At 36.0% G+C, this 22,686-nt stretch overlaps 2 protein-coding genes across 4 annotated transcripts in view; one reads left to right on the forward strand and one right to left on the reverse strand.

Annotated features, from left to right (window-relative positions):
* The window catches only part of LOC110374163 (uncharacterized), a 102,312-nt gene extending 91,202 nt beyond the window's left edge, over positions 1-11,110 (reverse strand). For all 3 annotated transcript variants that reach the window (XM_021331755.3, XM_021331754.3, XM_021331753.3), the window contains exon 1: positions 10,672-11,110. In XM_021331755.3, the coding sequence (XP_021187430.3) occupies positions 10,672-10,864 (193 nt within the window). In that variant the 5' untranslated portion in view covers positions 10,865-11,110. The remainder of the gene's footprint in view (positions 1-10,671) is intronic.
* Positions 11,111-11,719: 609 nt separating this feature from the next.
* Positions 11,720-16,430, forward strand: LOC110374151 (RIB43A-like with coiled-coils protein 2). The gene is made up of 9 exons (XM_064039516.1): positions 11,720-11,936; positions 12,337-12,477; positions 12,917-13,077; positions 13,464-13,599; positions 13,928-14,032; positions 14,515-14,654; positions 14,943-15,030; positions 15,189-15,295; positions 15,690-16,430. The coding sequence occupies exons 1-9, from the start codon at positions 11,814-11,816 to the stop codon at positions 15,829-15,831; spliced, it is 1,143 nt and encodes a 380-aa protein (XP_063895586.1). The 5' UTR covers positions 11,720-11,813; the 3' UTR covers positions 15,832-16,430.
* The last annotated feature ends 6,256 nt before the right edge of the window (positions 16,431-22,686 follow it).

Consider the following 22,686-nt stretch of genomic DNA (forward strand, 5'->3'; position numbering starts at 1 on the left):
GACTGGAATCTTAATTACGACTAAGAAATAACAACTTTAGTTCTACTGAACATGAGAGTTTCGCGAATGTTCAAATCACTTGTTCAGAATTGTACCAAAATTGGTATGCTTCACGAATCATCATCATCCTCTCGTTCTTATACCAATTTTGTTGGGGTCGGCGCAGAACGTTTCTCTCTCTTCGTTCGTCTCTGTCTGCCTTTATCTCACAACAAGTAATATTCTATCTAGCCATATCGACTTCCACACAATCCATCCATCGTTTCTTCAGTCATCCTTTTCCACTATATCTATCCTCATTCATACCCAAAGCCTTTTTTAATATGCACCTTGTATATTACAAAGATATTTCCTACTTATTCACCTGATGTTACAATACGAGGAAGATGATAATTTCCTACAAATCTACATGGTTGTTACGGCCGTGCCCTTCGTTGCTAACAGGATATAAAAACAGGGCATCAACCTGACAATTGAATGGAATTAGTGGACCATTGGATACCACACCACACATAAGTCCAGAAGATTTACTTCAACACGCTCACGAAAGAGCTCATGTTCAAAGTTCGAAGTAAAATAGCAGCTGAATTTGCAGCTTTTAAAGAAGATTACGGAGATGAAAAAATAGGTTTCTTCATTGTTACTTAAATAGACTATAGTATTATATACAATAGAATAAGTAGAAGAGAATATATTATTAAACTTTGATCTGACATTGACTACTGACGCAAATGCAACACAGATCGTCGATTGCATTGCTGATAATCTCAATGCATTGTCTCCTATGCATTGAGCAAGACAAAAACGAATCGCTATCGTCATACTGGACTTCTACATCCTTTTCAATCGACTTCAAAAGAAGGAGGAGAATTTCAATTTGGCAGAATTTTTTTACATCTTCTGTGTTGACCTCTAAGTAGGCTGGAACTTCTATTATTTTTTGTCTATCGTCATTCATCAGTTCATCAACCTCACTTGTAACCTGACATACAATACCTAGAGGCTTGTCAGTATTAATTACTTGTGTTTTTTCTGACTGTTGGCAAAAAACGGCTTTTATTTTTAGCAATGAAGAGACAGACAGCTTGACGCCCCGAGTTGCGAACTTATTAATGAACGTATAACGTCATAGGAAACCGTTATTTGTCTATTTTGACTAATTATAATTGACGGTGTTGAAAATGCTGTAGTTAACTGTCTCAAATATTTTTTTAATGTTTGACCTATTTGGAAAATGAAAATTCATTTATCTTTTGGATATGACAGATAGGTAGGCACAGATTATATATTTAGGTGTCAATACGTCATTCAGAGGTCTTTATATTTAAAAAAAACCAATCCTGAGCATTATTCTTATCTACATACACCCACAATACCCAATTCGATTTCTTAAATGTCAATTTTGCGTGGGTTGATATCCGAATTACCATACATTTCTACGCGAAATACCTTTACAACATCCTACTCGAAAAAAATGCCTCAAAAATCTCTCACACCGCGTTTTTAGCATTATCAACGTTAAATTCAAATCCGTGACCATATTACATCATAACAATATGACAAAAATACGATAAAATTGTTTACCTTAGTACTGATAAGCACTAAACTCTGTTACTTATATATACAATTTATTTATCTGTATATTTGCAAACGTTACCACGCTCAGTTGCCGGTCGTGATAAAACTCTGGCATTTTTTACGAGAAGGCACCGTGATACTAGTGTTTGATAAATCGTACTATCATTTGTAGGGTCGACTGATGTTACCTTTTAGCGGTGTTTTTTTTCTTTTATATTTACGTTGTAAATAAACATATTTTGCGGCAATTTTGCTACATATATCTCTGAATATTTTCCTCACTATTGTTTTATTGGAGCCTTAGTTTTCTGATGTGATTTTTCCGTGGCTTCTAGACTGATTTTATTTTTGTTTAATAAATGTGCGAGAACTCTAAGACTTCATATTGTAGATTCTAGATGATGAAAAGTTTCTACCACTTCAAAAGTATCATTAAAGTTATTAACTCGACAGCTTGCACTAAAAATCGCAAACTAAAAATAAATCCTTTCAATAAAAAAGTTCCACATTGTCGGACACATAGACAAACCGACAGCTTAGCCAGACCGCCCGTCGCCTGAAGTCAGGTTAATGACCTCGACCCCACTGATCAAGCGGACTCATACATTTTGGATAAGCTAGCGTTTATTTTAAGTACCTTTAATATAGTCAATGTATCTAAAATTATATGAGTGAAATCATAATTTTGTTCTGTATTGGAATTTATGATTTATATCAGTCGCAACCGCAACTCATGATAGTCACGCATACTTGTGTTAATTCAAATGATAAAAAAAACCTCGTAAAGCATCGCATTTGGCTGATTCTCTAGCTAGTTAAGTAATAGCTGATACTGTAATGTTCATCAAAATCTGAAGAATCCTAAAAGAAGGCCTAATTTGTACAAATTAATAGGTTTTTTTTGGTGACTAGTGACATTGACCGTCGGACTTGAACGAAGGGCAACAAAACAGCAAATATTTACAAACCTATTTGAAGGTTAATTTGCTTTGTGTATGTATTGGTCTGTCTTAGTACTTTTGGGGAATAGTGTCATCGGGGTCCTAACATAAATATAGTGACATAGGCGTATGGTTTAAGCAGAAATAGAATTATATGTACTTTAGAATTATATGTACTGTTTTTCGCAATTTCATCAGACAGAGCGACCTCTCATACCCGAATTAACATAAAACTTACTATTGATAAAATTTTCAATTTTTTGTGAATCAGTTCTGTAGATGCAGAAACCTGTTTTATCTTCACAAACATTACTCTTTATAAAAATATAGATAGTATACCTACATGAAACATTCATACAACCAAGTCATCGAACGCACAAGTTTAACCCAATATCAAGGAATGATCTGGACTCATTCCCAGTGACTCTGATGATGTCAGTACTAAACAAGACAATAGCAATGATGAACCATGAACTCCCAATGCTAAGGTCATCAGGAAACATTGAACTACAGAGCCTACTATTAATACTTATTAAACTGAAGAACATACGTAGTAATCAGTCACGCAACTTGTCAAAAATGGGACCAACGAACTTAGTAATTACTATCTAAATGTTTCTAGGAATGGGAGCCGCTAATTTTTTATCGAAGCTAATGGTTTAATTGTTCAATTATTTTAACATGTGTGAGACAAATGCCCTAAAGTGGTTGAAGTTTGGATGTAAAGGAAGGGGAAAAAAGCGAATGGATGGATTTTGTGAAAGACGACTGGGGACGGTGTTGAGAAAAGTGGAAGAGAAATAAAGAGGAAAAAAATGGAGGAGAAAGACTTGCTGAACCGACCCTGAATAGAATTGAGATATGGCAAGAAGAGGATGATCATAATCGGTAAGGCCAAAGTCCCTTTAGAATGTTGAATTACTTCTTCTTCCTAGCGTTTGTCCCGTCTCGGGACGGGCTCCGCTGTCTGTATCTTCTTTCACTTAGCTCTGTTCTAAACATCTTCGACTTCGCGTTCTTACATTGGATTAATTTTACCCACTACATCCATGTCGATCATGACACGGTATAATTGCAACGATTGAATCAAAGCTATTAGATTCCATGGCATTGAGCACTAGCAAGTTATTATAATTCTCCTTCATAACAAGTCCAGTTATGCTTACTAATAAACTAGTATAAACGCTTTATATAATTTTTCCTGTTGGCAATGTAGAACACTTCCTTTTTAGAAGTTGCATTTATTCTAGGTTTTAAGTGTTGTGTTGTCTTATTTCATTATACATATGTATGGTTATCGGATACTTCAAAAAGGCAGAATACGTAGAATGAGCAATAGAATGCTTGACCGAATAGAAGAAATATGAAATGGTAGCTCATTTTGGATTCAAAAGTGACATTGGCCATAAATAACAGACCAGTCTCTATAATGATGCCCATTTGACAAAAAAAAACTGTCACTATTTTTAAAACAGTCCCTTTGGGGAAAGACAAGCCTACATGATGTAACCGCAAAGTTTTGGCATTCGTGACACAAGGCAACCTTTACTGTCCTTACCTTAGACGTCTAATTTATTCGATCAAGTATTGAACCGTATTCACGTAAATATTTTATGAAGTTCTGTTTGCGCAACCAACCTTCGTTCGACCGGTTTTCCATCAATTATGAATATGTGCTGTCAGTTTTACTCGTACTTGGCAGTATTAGCTAGCTTTGCGTGTGTACAGATCAATGTCATGTGTTTTCAATAATTTCTTACTTATATACACTTTTTTAACTCTGTACTTATCCATCCTGCCTATCTTTCTAAATTATCCATAGACAACAAGCAAAAAAAATCAAAGCATTATTTCGTACATCGAATCATAAACAAGATAAAGTCTTACTGACAAACCTCGAATGATATCAATAGATAAACATTTTAATTAAATTAATTCCTGTGTGGTCTTACATACAAGAAAAAAATATTTAAATAGAACATATATGGTGTTCTACTTAACGTTAATTGAAAACAACAACAATTGTAATAATTTATCAATTAAAATACTGTTATCACGCCGCCATATTGTCTACATTCAAACATGGCATAAACAAAACAGTCTAATCTCCATAGTTGCGTGCTTCAATTGTTTAGTCACGTGGACATTCGTGTAATATGTTTAAATGTACATACATTAACTTACATTTTAATTGTCATAATATGGAGAAGTAGGCAATGGATTTATTGTGTGTGAACATAAATAGCAGAACTGTGCGAAGTCCAATTATGATTTCACACAGGTGCCCACTATGAAAACCATATGAAAATTTACTTTTTCAAAAGGAATGTCGATAGGGCTGCAGGATTGTTCGAAAGAGTTACCACGGCCATGGTACATAAAGACAAAGCGTAAGGGCGTAAGAAGGAACATGGTGGGTTTTAGGCAGTAAGAGTCTTACGTCCCCCCACGGTGAACCCACAGCGGGAGGGATCATTTGATGATTTCCCATAAAAAAGGTTAAAACCCAGACAGGGTAATTGTTTTAATATCACCAGTCCAAAAGACCAATGGATCCAAAGATATCTTCCGATAAATGAATCAATGTTAATGGAAGGGGCCTGAGAGCTAAACAACGTTAGTGTTAGCGAGAAGATTTCCTTCCTAGCTAATTGGCCACAACACGCGTTTGATAGAAAAATATTGAAGCTGAGAAGATCGATCTGTTGATAATATTATTTTAATATTAGTAACAAGTTATAGTGACAGAACTCGATATACCAGTTTTAAATTGACCAAAACGCGTTTGGGAATTACCATTTTTGATGTATGCCTTCCTTCTTTCGTACGAGATTCAAATTATAAATTAAGATTAATTTTATCGAGTACCAAATGACGCCACTATGATTATGAAAAAGTGCTGGATCCAAAAAGCTAAATAAATATTTGATTATATTATTTGAATTTGAATATTGATATACATAGATATAACGGCAATTCCTATGTCTATCTTGGATCGTCATCATCTCCCGAGCCTTTTCCCAACTATGTTAGAGTCAGCATGTAGCTGAGTAGGTACCAGTGTTTTACAAGGAGCGATTGCCTGTCTGACCTCCTCAACCCAATACCTTTGGTAAGATAGTGTATCTCAAATATCCTCTTCTAAGCTCGGTTCACATCACTTTTGACACTTCCTCGCAAGTTGCAAGTAATAATACGAGCAGTATTTCCGTTCAAGTGACACTTGGGTGACATATAAGTTATATTACGCAACACGTAGGCACCAAGGCCATGAGAGCCGGCTGATAAGGCCACGGCGATAGTAGTATGTAGTAGACTAGTTTTCACAACCCTGAACTTGTACATAGAATATTATAATAAGTACTTAGAAGTAGATGGGTTTTTTTAATAAATAGCTGTGGTATTTGCAAATAGATATGATGAGCAAATTACCTTTCTCCTCTTCAATCAAAGACATAGTACCTATTATAAAACGTGGTCTTAAAAAAGGACCGACTTTAGTACTAGATCTATACCAACGAATAAAGTTACTGGTCTAATGCCGATAGGTATAAGGTACTCTTTTAAAAATACTTATTTAAAAAAACTTTACAATACGGTAGCAAAAGTTTTAAATTAACAAAAAAGACAAACATTTGGCATCATTGACGAAATATTTTGTAATGGAAATTATCAGGAAATAAAACGAAATCACCGTGAAACTTTTTGAAAATTTTCCCAAAGTTAAAGTATGCAGTCATTGTTTAACTTGAACATTAGATGAATACCTAGTTACTCTGAGTCACAACCAAGACTGTCTGCATGTTATCCCCTATATCTAACGCCGGCTACAGACCTTCATACAGTTTAAACGGCACTCTGGAACATAAAACGCCAGTTCTCGTGTACTGTCAAACCTGAAAGTCTGTAGCCGTCATAAGAAGGAGTTGGGGGATTATTCCTGTAAGTCCCAAGTAATTAGGGCCGGGGCTGCGGGATTGGTACGTGGCTGCGGGATTGTTCGAAAGAGTTACCGCGGCCCTGGTACGTAAAAGGCCTATGACGGAACACGACGGTTTTTAGTTTACAAGAGTCTGACACTCCCTCACCGCTGCTAACCCACAGCGGGAGGAGTCATTTCATGATTTTTGACATCGTTAAAAAAATTGGGAGAAGTATACTTAAATTTTATTGTTATTATTCATAATACTAATATTAAACCTTCTATCGATTTAGATACGATAGCTGACGCAACCCATTTTGAATCATATTCCAAAGATTTATGCTTCTGTCAGTGTTGCCAACATTCTGACGTAAATATTTTATTTACAGGAAGTGTCACGCCAATAAATTGTTAATTAATGGCAATTCTGATGTTTTGATACGAAATGTAGAATGTAGGACATTTTCAGATAGCGTTAGTGGTTGGCTAATATTTCAATTTATGGGTATAATTTTAAATGGCTTAAGTAATGTGTAGTATTGCGTATGTACTTGTATTTGTAGGAGACTATGTACTGTAGCTTTCATGACTAGGTAAAACTTTAGTGCAATGAAACATTTTTTATCACTTAGTCATAATAATTACCTATCCATTGTGTAACCATTTCATTTTTGCCTCATAAAGGGTTTAGCGTGTTGGTTTCAGTCCCCCCTTTCACCTTCTTAAAGTCCGTAACATTAAAGTACGCTGCTTTATATTATAATCAAAGAGTACCCTGGTCGCGTAGATCCTAACATACAGTCTCTCACTATGTGCCTGTACCTAAGTGCAAGAAAAATAAATCTAAATATGACCAGTGTTGTTATACGTATTACATTCGATGTGTTCTGCATCGTCGATTAAAATGCCACTGATAATTTTATCAGCGTACGTAGCAATCAAATAAACGTGTAAGTACTTGAAAGAATAATATCCGAATAAAATTATGTAATTCAAAATGAACGATAAGAAAGTATAATATTATATATAACAGTTATAGAACATGAACTTAATAAAAAACAAAAGAAGTACTAAAATACTGAACGTGCAAAAATTTAACAGCCTTACTTATAAACGTGAATTAAATATAAGTAATACTTAAGGGCTGTTTAAGAAAATTCTTACTTATAAACGTTGCTTAAGCATGTCTTAACTAACATTTAATCACTACTTAAGACTTTAAGTAGTGATTAGTTAAAATGTTGCTTAGTAGGTGATTAGAGATTTTATAAGTAAGGGGGTTAATATTTTCAAAAAATGAATGCGTAGGGTAAAATCACACGTTGCTGTCCATGTGACTACATAATTTTAGAACTATTCGATTTATATCTTTTGCATATTATATTTTTATCTAGGTGTCGTTATCAATATTATAATACTACCTACTTATAGGTTTTAGAGCAAAATAAAAACAACTGCGATACCCATTTTTTTTTTTTTTTTTTGTTACAAATTCTTGGGTCTATTCTTTGCTTGTATATTATCTTATTTCTTAACTATAGACACTGATATTAAGCACACATGTCCACGTACTGACATCCTTATTTTCATGCTTATCCCGTCTTTAACCGATGTGTAGTGTCGCAATCGTGCTCAAACGCATTCAGCGTGCGTTTCGTCCTTATAACAAAAGACAAGGGCCTTTGATTTATGGCTTGAGATGACTTAGAATTTGTCATTCAAGACGTGATTGATTCTCTGACACTTCACAGGTATAAATAATAGTAAAGACTTCATCGTGAACATCTAAGAATAATGGACTCAATTTCAAAATGAATTATTGTGTATTTCTATTTGGCAAAAGAATAATTTAGGACAAAATTTTGATTTATCTGTTTATAAACGAAATGAAAGTGAAAAGTGCGAAAATGTCATGCTAACATTAAAAAGTCACCCTAATTTATTTATGATGTTTATTTCTAGACTTTAATCGATAGACTTTTCTTTGTAGAGTGCAAGAATAATAAGTGAGTAAGAGACGAGCTTGGTGACAAATGACTAACGTAGCACTCCACGTGACTAGAAACGTGTACTAGCGCATGCGACTGCGCTGCGTATCATTGCACCTACTTCCGCACACACAAACCGTTCAATTTAAATAATACAATTCTGTATTTGTCTGTAACATGACACTGACATCCCATGTACTTAGTCAACAATAAAAAATAAATTATTCCTATGTAGACTTTGTACGCAGATCTAGTTTAATTTTAATGTTTCTTTACATGTTGTTCTGTTAGGGAAACGTCTGTTTTTTATTTAATTTCATGGTATTCTTATTGATTTTATGGGACACGATTAATTAAAATATGTTTACAAACTTTGAGGCAACTGACAAATACACATCAAAGTACGAATACATACTAATCGTACCTACAAGTATTTCATTTAGCTTATATGCAAACTGCATGATCCTTATCAAACTGACCTTAAGTAAGACATCAATATAATCGCTTTCTGATAACACCAGAAGCTAATATCATTGTAAAACTAGCTTCGTACGTAACACGGCTTCGGTAAAACCATAAAAAGTCCAGGTTTTTGCTCCCGCCTCGACAGATGACCTCCAAAACCAGTTTTGGACATTCTCCTTTCTCCGGAGCATTTTCCCTTATATCATACGAGGAAAAAAGTTTTAATAACGGCCACGGTAAATTGTAATTTAAAAAAACGTCAGGAAAGTTTTGGAGCTAAGATGGATGGTTAAATTAAGGGAATTATGCCACTTAAGGAAGATATGGTAGAGTAATTTTCAAAAGAGGCAAACAATTTTCCATTTTATTATGACTCAACTTGTTATTTATAATCTACAATACAAATCACGTCTATACAATAAACGACCTGTATAATCGAAAATAAATTAATACTCCGCATCAATAATTTTCAGCAATTTGCAAAATTAAAGGAACCTTCAATTTGGTTCAAATACCTACGCATCTAAATTGCTCCACGTATTATATCAATACGAATTAATATCATTAAATAATCTATTTACGATAGTTTCCATCGTACATTTCCGAATTATCGATGTGACAATTATTGATGGCTTGTAACTAATGATGCCAAGTGGACGACCGGTCTCTAAAGCAAAATTTTGGCGCCCGACATGACATAAATTATTACTCCCCAATACTCAGTGGTAATCAATATAACACGTGTCTATGTGTGTGTGTATAGTTTAGAATAACAGCTTCTTAAATTAAGTGTTTAATTGAGTTGTTATTGAGATGTTTTCTAAACATCTATTCATTGGAACAGTGCGCGCTAAATGACAATGGTTACTCGTAGACCAACGCGTATTCGTATCAGGTATACGAGTCTTATATCGTAGGTAAATTCGCCAAATAAGTGTCAATATTTTTGGCTACAATATTACTTATATGAATTATTATTATATATTATATAAGTAGGATTCCGGCCAAAACTACGTACCTACATTTTGTAGGGACGCTTTGTGTCCATTGCAGTTACATACAGTATTGTGATGTTCAATTTGTAGGTGATAGAAGGCAGTATTGATTGCTGCAATTAAAATACGAAGGACGGCCTATTCTAAGAATTAACGCTTTGTCCGGTATATTAAAGTTCTGTACGTATTTATCTTCTTTGTTTAGGCAGATCTTCTACACCTAATTTTTAGTCATGCACGAAAATAATGGTGTGTATTCAAAATGTGCGATATTCAGATACGCATCGAAAACCAGGTCTAAGCCTGGCGGTAAACCGGTACTTTTTAAAACCACGTTTTATAATAAGATAGTTTTTATTCCTAGTTTTAGCAACGTTATCTTAATTTTAACCTTGATCGTTGAAACAGTTTTACGAGCTGCCGGCTATTACCAACGTAACATATGTTTTACTATTTATAAACCTTGTATAGCAACGAACATGGCACATTGGCACCGTTTGAACATCTTGAAATAATTAATGCTAATTTGTGTAAATATTCAATGAGAACTGTTTACAATACATTAATAAACCGGTGACATTCAGAAAAGCGGTGATGGAAATATTTTTTTGCGCATTAGAAAAAAAATTGACTCAATCTAAACAACATACATGACGTCACCATTGGTTATAAAATTTGAAAATATAAGAAATAATTAAAATAATAAATCATTTCATTTAGAGCATGACATCTTCCATATAATAAACATGGATTATTTTTTTTAATAATGACAAGAATCTCACCTTTTCTCCTGCCGAAGGGTCCACAAAACGAATTTCCTTTTCCAATAATGTTGTCGTCGATACATCTTATCAATTTAGCAACGTCCTCAGACTTCTTTTCGCGGGAAACGTCCCCCCATCTCGCAGGCAGATCCTCCTGCATGGATTCAGATTTACCTTTAGTGCCTCTAGATTTTTTTAACACACTTGTCATAATTCTTTCACATTACACAATAAAAAATATAATTTTCAAACACAGCACTGTAATTTATTTGTAAAACGTTACACTAAAAAAATACGTGTGTAAATACGTTTATACACAGATACAGCGATTTTTCCGCGAACGCGCGACAACCTCGTCCGATACCGGTGTGGCGTGCACTGACGGACTGACTCAATTCTAATCTACGCTACCCGGCGAATGGGCCGACAATTGCGACGCGCACCTCATGTTGTCCGCAGTCCGTGTTGCTAGCCAAAAAAAGAATAGATTCTACCATGACGCTGGTTAGAAAATGGTAATTTTTGAATGAGTGTTGTACTGATTTTCAAGATTTTTTATAAGAATTACCCGTTTTGAATTTATTTATATGTATAATAAAATAATATTACCTAGGTCTTAATTTATACACAAAAGTTGAAAAGTATAAGCAATTTCAAATATTTTTGAGGCAGTTGGGATTTTCATCCTTTAATCTTCATGTTAATTTGGACTGAAATGTGCTGAAATAACTGATTGAACCACCCCCATCGAGGCACGTTAAGAGGCCTTTTCCTTGGGCGCCTGTGTGCGCCGCACACTTCGCACAGAGGGGAGGTTCAACCCTGATTGAGAGCCTGTTGATTTATTTCATCATTCCTTTATTTCTGATAAAATGAAAACTATACTCTCGTTCAGTTGTTGTACCTGATTATATCAATATAAATTACAGTTTTTAGCATGCTAGTAACAGAAAATATCATCTATTTTAATTTTTTAGTAATTACAACATATAAATTCATGACCTCTTTTCACATCGCCGCCCAATCAATATCTGTTATTTCCAAATAAAAAAAAAACAAAAATCAGTTACCATAGCAACGCACTTTGTTATTTCGCCAACGCGTAATTTTACTTCTATTTTTGTGTTCAAGTTTTTAGAGTATTTTGAGATTGTTACAAAATGTTGAAATTACAGATAGCCAACGACCAAGATCGTAAGGAGGCACAGAATAGAGAGAGGAGGAGACAGTGCGAGCTCGAGAGGAGATCCAGAATCTTCAATGCGAGAAACAGGAAGATTGGGGTAAGACGTCATCAAGATCATCAGCCTTTGTTATAGTCACACTGCAATATATAAATTAATCTGATCAAAAACCAGCCAAGCGCTAATTTATTCGTGTTAGGCAGCCTAGGCTTACAACAACATTTACTTGTCCAATGAAGATTTCGTTCGCTACAACTCTCATTCAATAATCGCTGTCTTCATTATTAACTCTATAACCATTCGTTATAAAACGCAATTTTCCTAATTAACTTGGTACTTTTTCACATAAAGGAACGCCCACTTTCTAGTATTATAGCTAGAAAGAAGTAGCGGTGATGTATTGTATAAACTTACCATCGATACAGCTGTCTGTCAAGTCTAGGTGGCTCTTTTACAAATGCTATACTACACTATACCTATGCCGAGGACATATTTCCAGGTCGACGTCCCGTTCTTGGAGCGTCAGATAGCAGAGAAGAAAGCTGAAAGAGATGAACAGAATCGAAGAGACCTGGCCTTTGCCAAGCAGATGATCAAGGATAGTGATCTCGCTGTTATATTGGAAGGCAGAGAAAAAGAGGTAAATAACTTCCAGTCCAGTAGAGTAAATAGCTATAGTAGACTAATAGCCCAAGGTACGTGCTTCGCTATGTATAAAGTCCAAACTAGGTACAAAAAATGTGATAAATGAAGAACCGCTCGACCGGTTTTGTGCAAACTTCATATAAACCATGTACAGATGCATTAAATAGTCTGAACAAAACCTATTTACTTTCTCTATTGCCAACGTTTCTACAACAGACAGATTTATCCTCAAATTTGCCACCAGCGTATTCGCCAGCGTCTCTTCGTAACTATTTCTTTAAAGAAGTAGCGTGTCTACACTCTTCCTTACATAATCTAAATTCTTTAAATCAGACCATAAGGTCTTGAGATTAGCAGGTCAAGCTAACAAACTCTGCAGCCATATAACATTAATATTGAAAATACCATCTTCCTGCTACTTTTTACTCCTACAGGAACGTCGTCGCGTCGGCGTGGAAATAGACTCTTTCCGCCAAAAGTACCAGCGGTTTGAAGACCGTCGGGAGTACGACCTCAACGACCCTGAGGTTCTGAAGAAGCAGCTGCCTCCCAGAGCCGGTGATGGCGAACCTGTTGGACTGGCCAGCGCTCAGAAGTATTTAAATTCCATTCGTATTCTGTATTTCTTTATTCATCGTCCTACTCTGTATTTCTGAAAATCAAGTGAAAAACTTAAAGTAGCCATTACCTACGGATAGTCGAAAGCTAGAAAGTCTGACAACCAGTCTTATAACGAGATATCGGACTGCCCGGGTTGAAAAGATCTGATAGGCAGTCGCTCCATGTAAAGTACTCAGCTCAGTCGAGGAAATGCGAAGCATATAAAATACATAGCTATGACCAGCTGGATCAGTTTACCTGATTTATCAAAAGTGCAAAAATATATAAAAGAAGGTTTAAAAAATATTAAATTACACTCACCATTTTCTTGTAATTTTTTCTCGCCATGTAAAATATTTAAGAAAATAACCGTGTACTCAGATTTGAAGGTGAAGATTTGGATTTCGATGAGCGTAAGAAGATCATGGCCCAGCAAAAGAACTCCTGGTTGGAGCAACAAGTGCAGGAGCGAAAGGCAGCTCAAGAGGAGAGGAAGAAAGCAGAAGCTGCTTACATGGTACATTCCAGAAGATTCTCATTAGAATAAGAAACTTAAAACCTTTGACAAACAAATAAAAATGTTGTAGATACCCTCATCCTCCTTGATAATTAATAAATTAGCTTTTCACCCTTTTTCTTACCCGCTTGTCCCGGACCAGGATGAAAAGACCTTCCGCGATAAATGGGCTTTCTATCTAACGCTGAAATAATTTTTGAAATTGGTGTCCACTAGTTCCTAAGATCTAGTTAAAAAAAACCTTCAGTTTTATATACTTAATTTTTTTTTTTACTAATGTAGGTATACTCATAAATATAATGATATACATAATGATTTGTATTTAAAGATGGCGATCAAAGCTCGTGACCATCGCGCCGGAGAACTGGACAAATTGGAGCGCGAGTGTCGCTACAGACTCGGACAGGCTAACCTCAAGTATAATGAAGCTTTGGTAAGTTATCCAACGGGCAAACTAAGTTGAGCTGCCAAGTAATGCAAGCAGACTGCAGTTTATCTGGAAAGCTATCCAGGACAATTTTAGAACTTATTTTCAGCTAAAACTTTACAATACTACGGTCACTTGCTAGCAGTTGTGGGAAGGCACTTCGTTTTACTCATTCCATTTTTACCTCGCCTCGAACGACTTCTAGTTGTTGTCGAGTAAAAGGCCCAAAGAGTACCTACCACGTCGTTGAACGAGTATGTAAAATGACACTTCGTCTTACTTTCCCATTTAGTTAGTCAAGGAATTTTGCGACTTATGTAGATGAGGTTTAACGGTCATCAAAAATCTTAATCTCGTACATATTCCAAAACCGAACTGTTTTTTAGGCCTTAAGCATCACCATAGAGCTCCACCTTTTTATGTTTTCACAAAAATAAACCTATATTTTCGTCATCTCCAGCCTATTTAATATCCTGTATAAATAATAGGCAGCAGAAAAGAAGCAGCTGGAGCTGATAATCAAAGAACAAGAGGAAGCTGACAACACAGCCGAGATGTACAACAACCTCACTTCTGACATGCTCACTGAGAACCCTGATGTCGCCAAGAGTGCTCTCGGGAAAAACAGGTCCGTATCACTCATAACTTTATTGAGAGAGAGATTAGGGATTGACTGAGACATTCCTCTAGATTTTTCCAGCTGTAAAGTATAAAGTTAAGTAAAAATGAAATGATGATGAAAAGGATGACAGAGCGTGGGGCTTTTTTTACCTGTCTGTCTGTCTGTCCGTCTTTCAACATTTGGTACACAAATATTCTGAAGCCTGAGAAAGGGCAGACTTTAGAAATATTTCTCCCCGGGTTAGTGAAACTACGGAGGCTTTTGCCTACTTCATAATGTATGCTATGATTTCAGAGCGATTGGATTCATGTACAAGGGTATGAACCAAGAAGAGCTCAAAAAGTTCTACGCCGCACAGAAAGAACAAATGGCTGCTGCTAAGGTAATTTACCAATATCTAATGTTTTTTTCAGACATTAAATGAATGATTATTCAGTCTTCCTTGTATGATAATTTCCTTGTTTTACGTTCCATGTCAATTAGTATAAGTTCACGACAAACTTTTTGTCGTCACTGAACTCTCTCAATGATATTTTTCAGGCGAAACGTGACGCTTACGACAAGATGGAAGCAGAATGGCAAGCCTTGGCCAAGTCCATCCAGCACGAAGTGGCGCGCCAAGATATTGCCGACCAGAGGAAGAGAAGGTAACGTTAAATTGCAAATAGTGGATTATTGAAACGAATTAGGAAGCTTTGTACAAAATATAATCCTTCTTGGCAGTTAGTTAAATAATAACTTTCGAATTTCCCATTATGCTGAGCGAGGGCCGTATTGCGTGGTGTAGACGTGTCTTATTTTTCTATTTCATGTTCTTTTTCAGTTTATTTTGTTTGTGGTCTTTTTCTTGCAATGGAACGTATTTCACTCCATCCTTATTTTGTATTTCGTCTTTCTAATTTAAAATTATATAAAAACAAACACGAAATACTTAGTTGGCTTTATGTCCGTCTGTGGGTACCTAGACCAAAAAAAGTATTACAGGATAACTTGAAAAAGTTATAGGTACAAATTATTTAACCTAATATCTAATATTCACAGGGAGATCGCCCGCCAACTAATGGAGGAGAACCAACTGCTGGCATTACAGCAGAAGGAGAAAGAGAAGTACTTCAGAGAAGTGGTGTACAACAATACTCCCACTGACGAATATTACGCTCAGTTCAATACCACTACCAGATAAAATGTTACGAGGTTATATAAACAGTACCATAATGTGTTCAAGATTCTTGTCTACTCAAAAAACTTAGTTGAGAAACTTCTTTTTTGAAAGTCGATTAATAAAGGGATAGTCTGGTGTTTCGTTAAGGTGATGTCAGTCGGTTCACTAGAGTGAACGTTCACTCCAAAGAACGATTCATTTTCTCGAGGCTTAACTCGAAGGACAAAAAAAATATTGGTCACTTTTACACTAGCACTTTTGTAAAACCTGTTAATACAATTTTCACGTGTAAATTGACACCAAGGCAGTAAGAAGAAGGTATCTATTGCTATATTGAGAAGGTAGAAGAATATAGGCTTAGTAATATTCCTATATCCGCATTCTTTATATTTTATTCGATTTTAATAATTTGTAATGTTATTGTAGTGACTCCAATTAGACGTATCAAAATCTATTGTTTAGATAGATAAACATGCAACTTGTAGTTTACTAGAAGTTTTGCACGATTTTGCTAGAACTACAGGACTTATATTTAAAAAAATCCACAATGTTATGGTAGTATTTTTAGGTTTTTGCAAAAGTGAAAGATTTTGTGTGTAGCTATTATCTATGTTCCTACGTTATTTAATAAAAATGTTGCTTCTTATGTATTGTTTTATTTAAAAAAAAAATGAGTTAACTAGTGCTAATATAGCCGTAACACTAACTAGGAAGTGGTGAAAAGGGGGCGTTTTGGGCTTTGGGGATTCTGTTTGTGATTTGACGTGAAAACGTGCTAAAAACTAGCCTAGTTTCAATAAACCTTTTTGACTTTGAAAATAATTAAGTTCTTCCCGTCATCCATCCTCCGAGCCTTTTTCCCAACTATGTTGGAGTTGGCTTCCAGTCTAACCGGATTCAGCTGAGTACCAGTGCTTTACAAGAAGCGACTACCTATCTGACCTCCTCAACCCAGACCCGGGCAACCCCTCGGTTAGACTGGTGTCAGACTTTAGGCCTTATTACATTTGACTAAATTCAGTCATCTAAATGATTCAGTCACTAAATTCAGTCAAATGTAATCGCATTCAGGAAGGTAGGTTTCATTAAATCATTTAGAAACCTAATTAGACAAACCTAATTAGACGACTGAATTTAGTAAAGTGTAATAAGCCCTTTACTGGCTTCTGACTACCCGTAACGATTGCCAAGGATGTTCAATGACAGCAGGGACCAGGCCCGCCGTAAGCGGGCGTGCAGCGCGTGCACAGCAGGCGGGCGGCACGTCCTAGGGGACGGCAAATCTAGCGAGTTATCACGTAATATTTAAAAAATACAATATCTTTTCACTAATGATTTGATTTCAATATTTTCGAACACAGCAATAGCGCTAAGAATATTACTTACACTGCCGGTTTCAGTTAGGTACATCTGTTGAAAGGACATTTTCAAAATTAAAGATTCTTAACCGTGGCGAAGCGTGCGGCAAATGCTATTTAGGGGGCGGCAAAATTAAACCAATAAAATTTCAGAAAAAGCCGCCCTAGCTTTGGTCGTCTCCTATCAATTTTGACTGTTTCACCCTTTGCATCCCCAAAAAAATTCGCGCTCGCTGCGCTCGCGGTTCCATGTCAGATATCGCATATTATCTTTGCTTAATTAAAATTAAAATTTAATTAAAAAACATTTTTCGCACACGTCCGTTATGGCTTTTTATGATATGATGTACTTCATGAAAAGTTTAAGGAAAAAATCGCGCTCGCTTCGCTCGCGGCTTTTGCACTTCACTTCTGTGCTTATCTTACTTTTTGACTTTGCTTTGTTAATTTACAGTGGTTTTTATTTGTTTTGTGTCCTTAGACTAAAAAATTTTCGCGCTCGCTCCGCTCGCGCTTCCTTACATGTGAAATGTGTATTATAAGTTGTCTTTTCAACGGGAAACCCACCAAATAATATATTTTACGGACTTTAAACATTGTTATAGATATTTAAGTGCGTTAGTTTAAGTTCATCACAATCTTGACATCCGGGTCCGGACCCCTTGACCCCCCCCACCCTTATATATTTTTGACAAAACGTAAGTAGTCGTAGGGCGGCATAATCAGTTTTGCACGCGGGCGAACAAACAGCTAGCGGCGGGCCTGGCAGGGACCTACAGTTTAACGTACCATCCGAAACAGTCATTGGTATCTGAGATATATTAAGATAAGTTAGTTCTTCCCGTAACCGGTTAAAATATAGCCGATGATAGTGTAGCTCTCCAACAGTGAAAGAATTTTTCGAATCGGTTCAGTAGTTTCGTGTGCGTTCGCGCAGCGGAATGTTGTTGAATTTAAAGATTTTAATTATGCAGATAATTAGTGTAAGACGTCCTATAATTGTGTATGGTAAATAAAAATTTGTGTATGCAGCCATTGTGGAGAAATTCACCAAAAACAGATTCCGCTGGGCGAACGTTGGCGAACGTTGTCCTGGCGGAACTTTTTTTAATCCATAGACTTTAGAAGAAAAGAGATGTGTCCGAAAATTAGTGTGTATTTGTGTATAATTGATTATGTATGAATGAAATCAGTGCATGCATAAACTTCGGAGAAATTCAAGTTTCCGCTACGCGAACGTTTGGCCATTAGCTAGTTTTCATATAAAGCGCTTACATAGAGAGCTGTAGATTTTTACATACGTTGTTTTGAATTTGTTTATATTTGTTTAAAAAACAGATTTAGAAAAAGTCGTAGGGTTTAAAAGATAAAAATATAAACGTAAAATACACTTATTAGGTCTTAGTTCTTAAAGTATGCAGTTTGGGGTCTAGATTTTCACGGTTACACAAACCTTGTAAGTGTCTTCAACATGTTCCCAAGTATCAATGATGTTCCGTTAGTAATTAAAAAGTTATAGGATATTTTACCATGAACAGATCACTGTTTACAAAGCAGTCGAATATCACGACGTTCTAAAGGAATTGCATGGTAAAATGTATGCCAATAATTAGTTTAATCGTTCAACTATTCACTTGCAAAAATTCATGTCATTAAATTCAGTAATTAAAGAAAGACAATTATAATACTGACGGAGCATCGAAACCCTACATAATCCGACCAAGTTCGGATAACTACAAAAAAGCGGCCGTGCCATATGTCTAAGCAACATTCTTAACTTGGAAGGTTAGTATATTTATTAATATGGTACAGTTGCGTACACAAGCGTTAGGAAAAAATAAAACAATTGCATATCTTGAATGAAAAATATTTTTTTAATAATAATGCCACTATCTACGACATTTTAGTTAAAATACGTAACGTTTATTAACGTTATTTTTAATCACGTAGTCAAGTAATTTTTTTTTTTTTTTTTTTTTTTTATTAGCCTGTGCTGTCCCACTGCTGGGCAAAGGCCTCCCCCAAAGCCTTCCACTTTTCTTTATCCCTCGCTGCTTGAGGCCAGTCCGAGAGGAAGCTGTCCAAGTCCTCCCTCCAGCGTTTCCTTGGTCTCCCTCTCGGTCGCCTTCCATCCTCCGGGATCCACTTTGTGGTTATATTGGCCCACTTGTCCGGGTGCATTCGACAGATGTGACCCGCCCAATCCCACTTCAACTTCGCAGACTTATTGCCCACATCGAGTATGCCCGTCTTGGACCGGATAATGGTGTTGCGTATCCGGTCGCTTAGCCGTATGTTGAGCAGGCTACGCTCCATGCTTCTTTGGCATACTTTTAGCCTGGACTTCTGAGATTCGGTCAAAGACCAAGTCTGAGCGCCGTAGGTTAGGATGGGCAGAATACACATGTCGACTAGTTTTCGCTTCAGCGATAAAGGGAGCTCACCCTTCATAAGCGACTTCATGGACCAGTAGCTCTTCCAGGCGTTTTCGGTCCGTCGGTCGATTTCCTTGTCTTGCCTGTTTTCGAAGGACACTAACTGGCCCAAGTAGATGTATTCGTCGACATGTTGTATCTCTTGCCCATCTACCTCGACCCTACGTTTCGCGCTCTTAGTCATTACTTTAGTCTTTGACCGGTTCATCACAAGCCCGACTTTGAGGCTGGCGGAGCTCAGCTCTTGGAGCATCTGTTGCAGCTGTTCTGCCGACGGTGCGAATAGGACAATATCATCTGCGAAGCGAAGGTTAGTGAGTATTTTACTGCCGACTCGGATACCCTGCGATATCCAGGGGTCGGCCAGTTCCTTAAAAACCTCTTCGAGTGTGCTGGTAAAAAGTTTTGGTGAGAGCGGATCACCCTGCTTGACTCCTTTATGTATCTGAAATTTGGTGCCTGATGTGTCTAATTTTATGTTGGCGGTGCTATTGCTGTATATGGCTTTCAGGAGGTCTATGTATGTTTTTTCTATGCCTTGGTCTTCTAAAGCTGAGAATATTGCTGAATGCTTTATACTGTCAAAAGCCTTTGTATAATCTACGAATGCCAAGTACAATGGTTTCTGGAACTCTATGTGTTTTTCTATAATTTGGTTAAGTGACTGGAGGTGGTCTGTTGTGGAAAAATGAGGGCGGAATCCAGCTTGTTCTGGTGGTTGATGAGAGTCTAATTGAATGTCGATGCGGTTGTGAAGGATTTTGATGAAAGCTTTGTAAATGTGCGAGACTAAACTAATGGGCCTGTAGTTGTTTATATCGGCTTTGTCTCCTTTTTTGTGAAGAAGTATGATGTTCGAGTGGCACATCATGTCTGGGATCTTGCCGGTTTTCAATATGTTATTGAATAGACTAGTGAGGTGTGGAATAAGTGTAGCTGAGCCGAGTTTTAAGGTTTCAGTAGTAATGCCATCTTCTCCAGGGCTTCTACCATAATGCATTGTCTTAAGGACTCGATGGACTTCGGACCTTGAGATAGGTGTAATGTCGTCCGAGTAGTGGTATGTAAGGTCTGTGCTTGTTTGCCGATTATCGGAATATAGGGAACTATAAAATTTTGTGCATATTTCTATGATCTTTTGTCTGCTGTGTTGTTTAGTGCCAGTTTTAAGTAATTTATGTAAGTAATAATAATAAAAACATTTTTGTACACGGATATTTAAATAGAGAAGTACTTGTTAATTGAGTGTGCGTTCGCGCAGCGGAATGTTGTTGAATTTAAAGATTTTAATTATGCAGATAATTAGTGTAAGACGTCCTATAATTGTGTATGGTAAATAAAAATTTGTCTATGCAGCCATTGTGGAGAAATTCACCAAAAACAGATTCCGCTGGGCGAACGTTGGCGAACGTTGTCCTGGCGGAACTTTTTTTAATCCATAGACTTTAGAAGAAAAGAGATGTGTCCGAAAATTAGTGTGTATTTGTGTATAATTGATTATGTATGAATGAAACTAGTGCATGCATAAACTTCGGAGAAATTCAAGTTTCCGCTACGCGAACGTTTGGCCATTAGCTAGTTTTCATATAAAGCGCTTACATAGAGAGCTGTAGATTTTTACATACGTTGTTTTGAATTTGTTTATATTTGTTTAAAAAACAGATTTAGAAAAAGTCGTAGGGTTTAAAAGATAAAAATATAAACGTAAAAAATATTAGGTCTTAGTTCTTAAAGTATGCAGTTTGGGGTCTAGCTTTTCACGTTTACACAAACCTTGTAAGTGTCTCCAACATGTTGCCAAGTATCAATGATGTTCCATTAGAAATTAAAAAGTTATAGGATATTTTAACATGAACAGATCACTGTTTACAAAGCAGTCGAATATCACGACGTTCTAAAGGAATTGCATGGTAAAATGTATGCCAATAATTAGTTTAATCATTCAACTATTCACTTGCAAAATTTCATGTCATTAAATTCAGTAATTAAAGAAAGACAATTAAAATATCAAAACCCTACATAATCCGACCAAGTTCGGATTGCTACCAAAAAGCGGCCGTGCCATATGTCTAAGCAACGTTCTTAACTTGGAAGGTTAGTATTTATTAATATGGAACAGTTGCGTACACAAGCGTTAGGAAAAAATAAAACAATTGTATGTCTTGATTGATAAACATTTTTTTAATAATAATGCCACTATCTACGATAAAAATAAATCTTCAATTAACAAGTACTTCTCTATTTAAATATGAGTGTACAAAAATATTTTTATTATTATTACTTACATAAATTACTTAACTACGTGATTAAAAATAACGTTAATAAACGTTACGTATTTAAACTAAAATGTCGTAGATAGTGGCGTTATTATTAAAAAATATTTTTCATTCAAGAAATGCAATTGTTTTATTTTTTCCTAACGCTTGTGTACGCAACTGTACCATATTAATAAATATACTAACCTTCCAAGTTAAGAACGTTGCTTAGACATATGGCACGGCCGCTTTTTGGTAGCAATCCGAACTTGGTCGGATTATGTAGGGTTTCGATATTTTAATTGTCTTTCTTTAATTACTGAATTTAATGACATGAAATTTTGCAAGTGAATAGTTGAATGATTAAACTAATTATTGGCATACATTTTACCATGCAATTCCTTTAGAACGTCGTGATATTCGACTGCTTTGTAAACAGTGATCTGTTCATGTTAAAATATCCTATAACTTTTAAACTAACGGAAATCATTGATACTTGGCAACATGTTGGAAACACTTACAAGGTTTGTGTAAACGTGAAGCTAGACCCCAAACTGCATACTTTAAGAACTAAGACCTAATAAGTGTATTTTACGTTTATATTTTTATCTTTAAACCCTACGACTTTTCTAAATCTGTTTTTAAACAAATATAAACAAATTCAAAACAACGTACGTAAAAATCTACAGCTCTCTACGTAAGCACTTTATATGAAAACTAGCTAATGGCCAAACGTTCGCGTAGCGGAAACTTGAATTTCTCCGAAGTTTATGCATGCACTGATTGCATTCATACATAATCAATTATACACAAATACACACTAATTTT

Source organism: Helicoverpa armigera, chromosome 19 (genome assembly GCF_030705265.1).
Source record: "Helicoverpa armigera isolate CAAS_96S chromosome 19, ASM3070526v1, whole genome shotgun sequence".
Classification (NCBI taxonomy): domain Eukaryota; kingdom Metazoa; phylum Arthropoda; class Insecta; order Lepidoptera; family Noctuidae; genus Helicoverpa; species Helicoverpa armigera.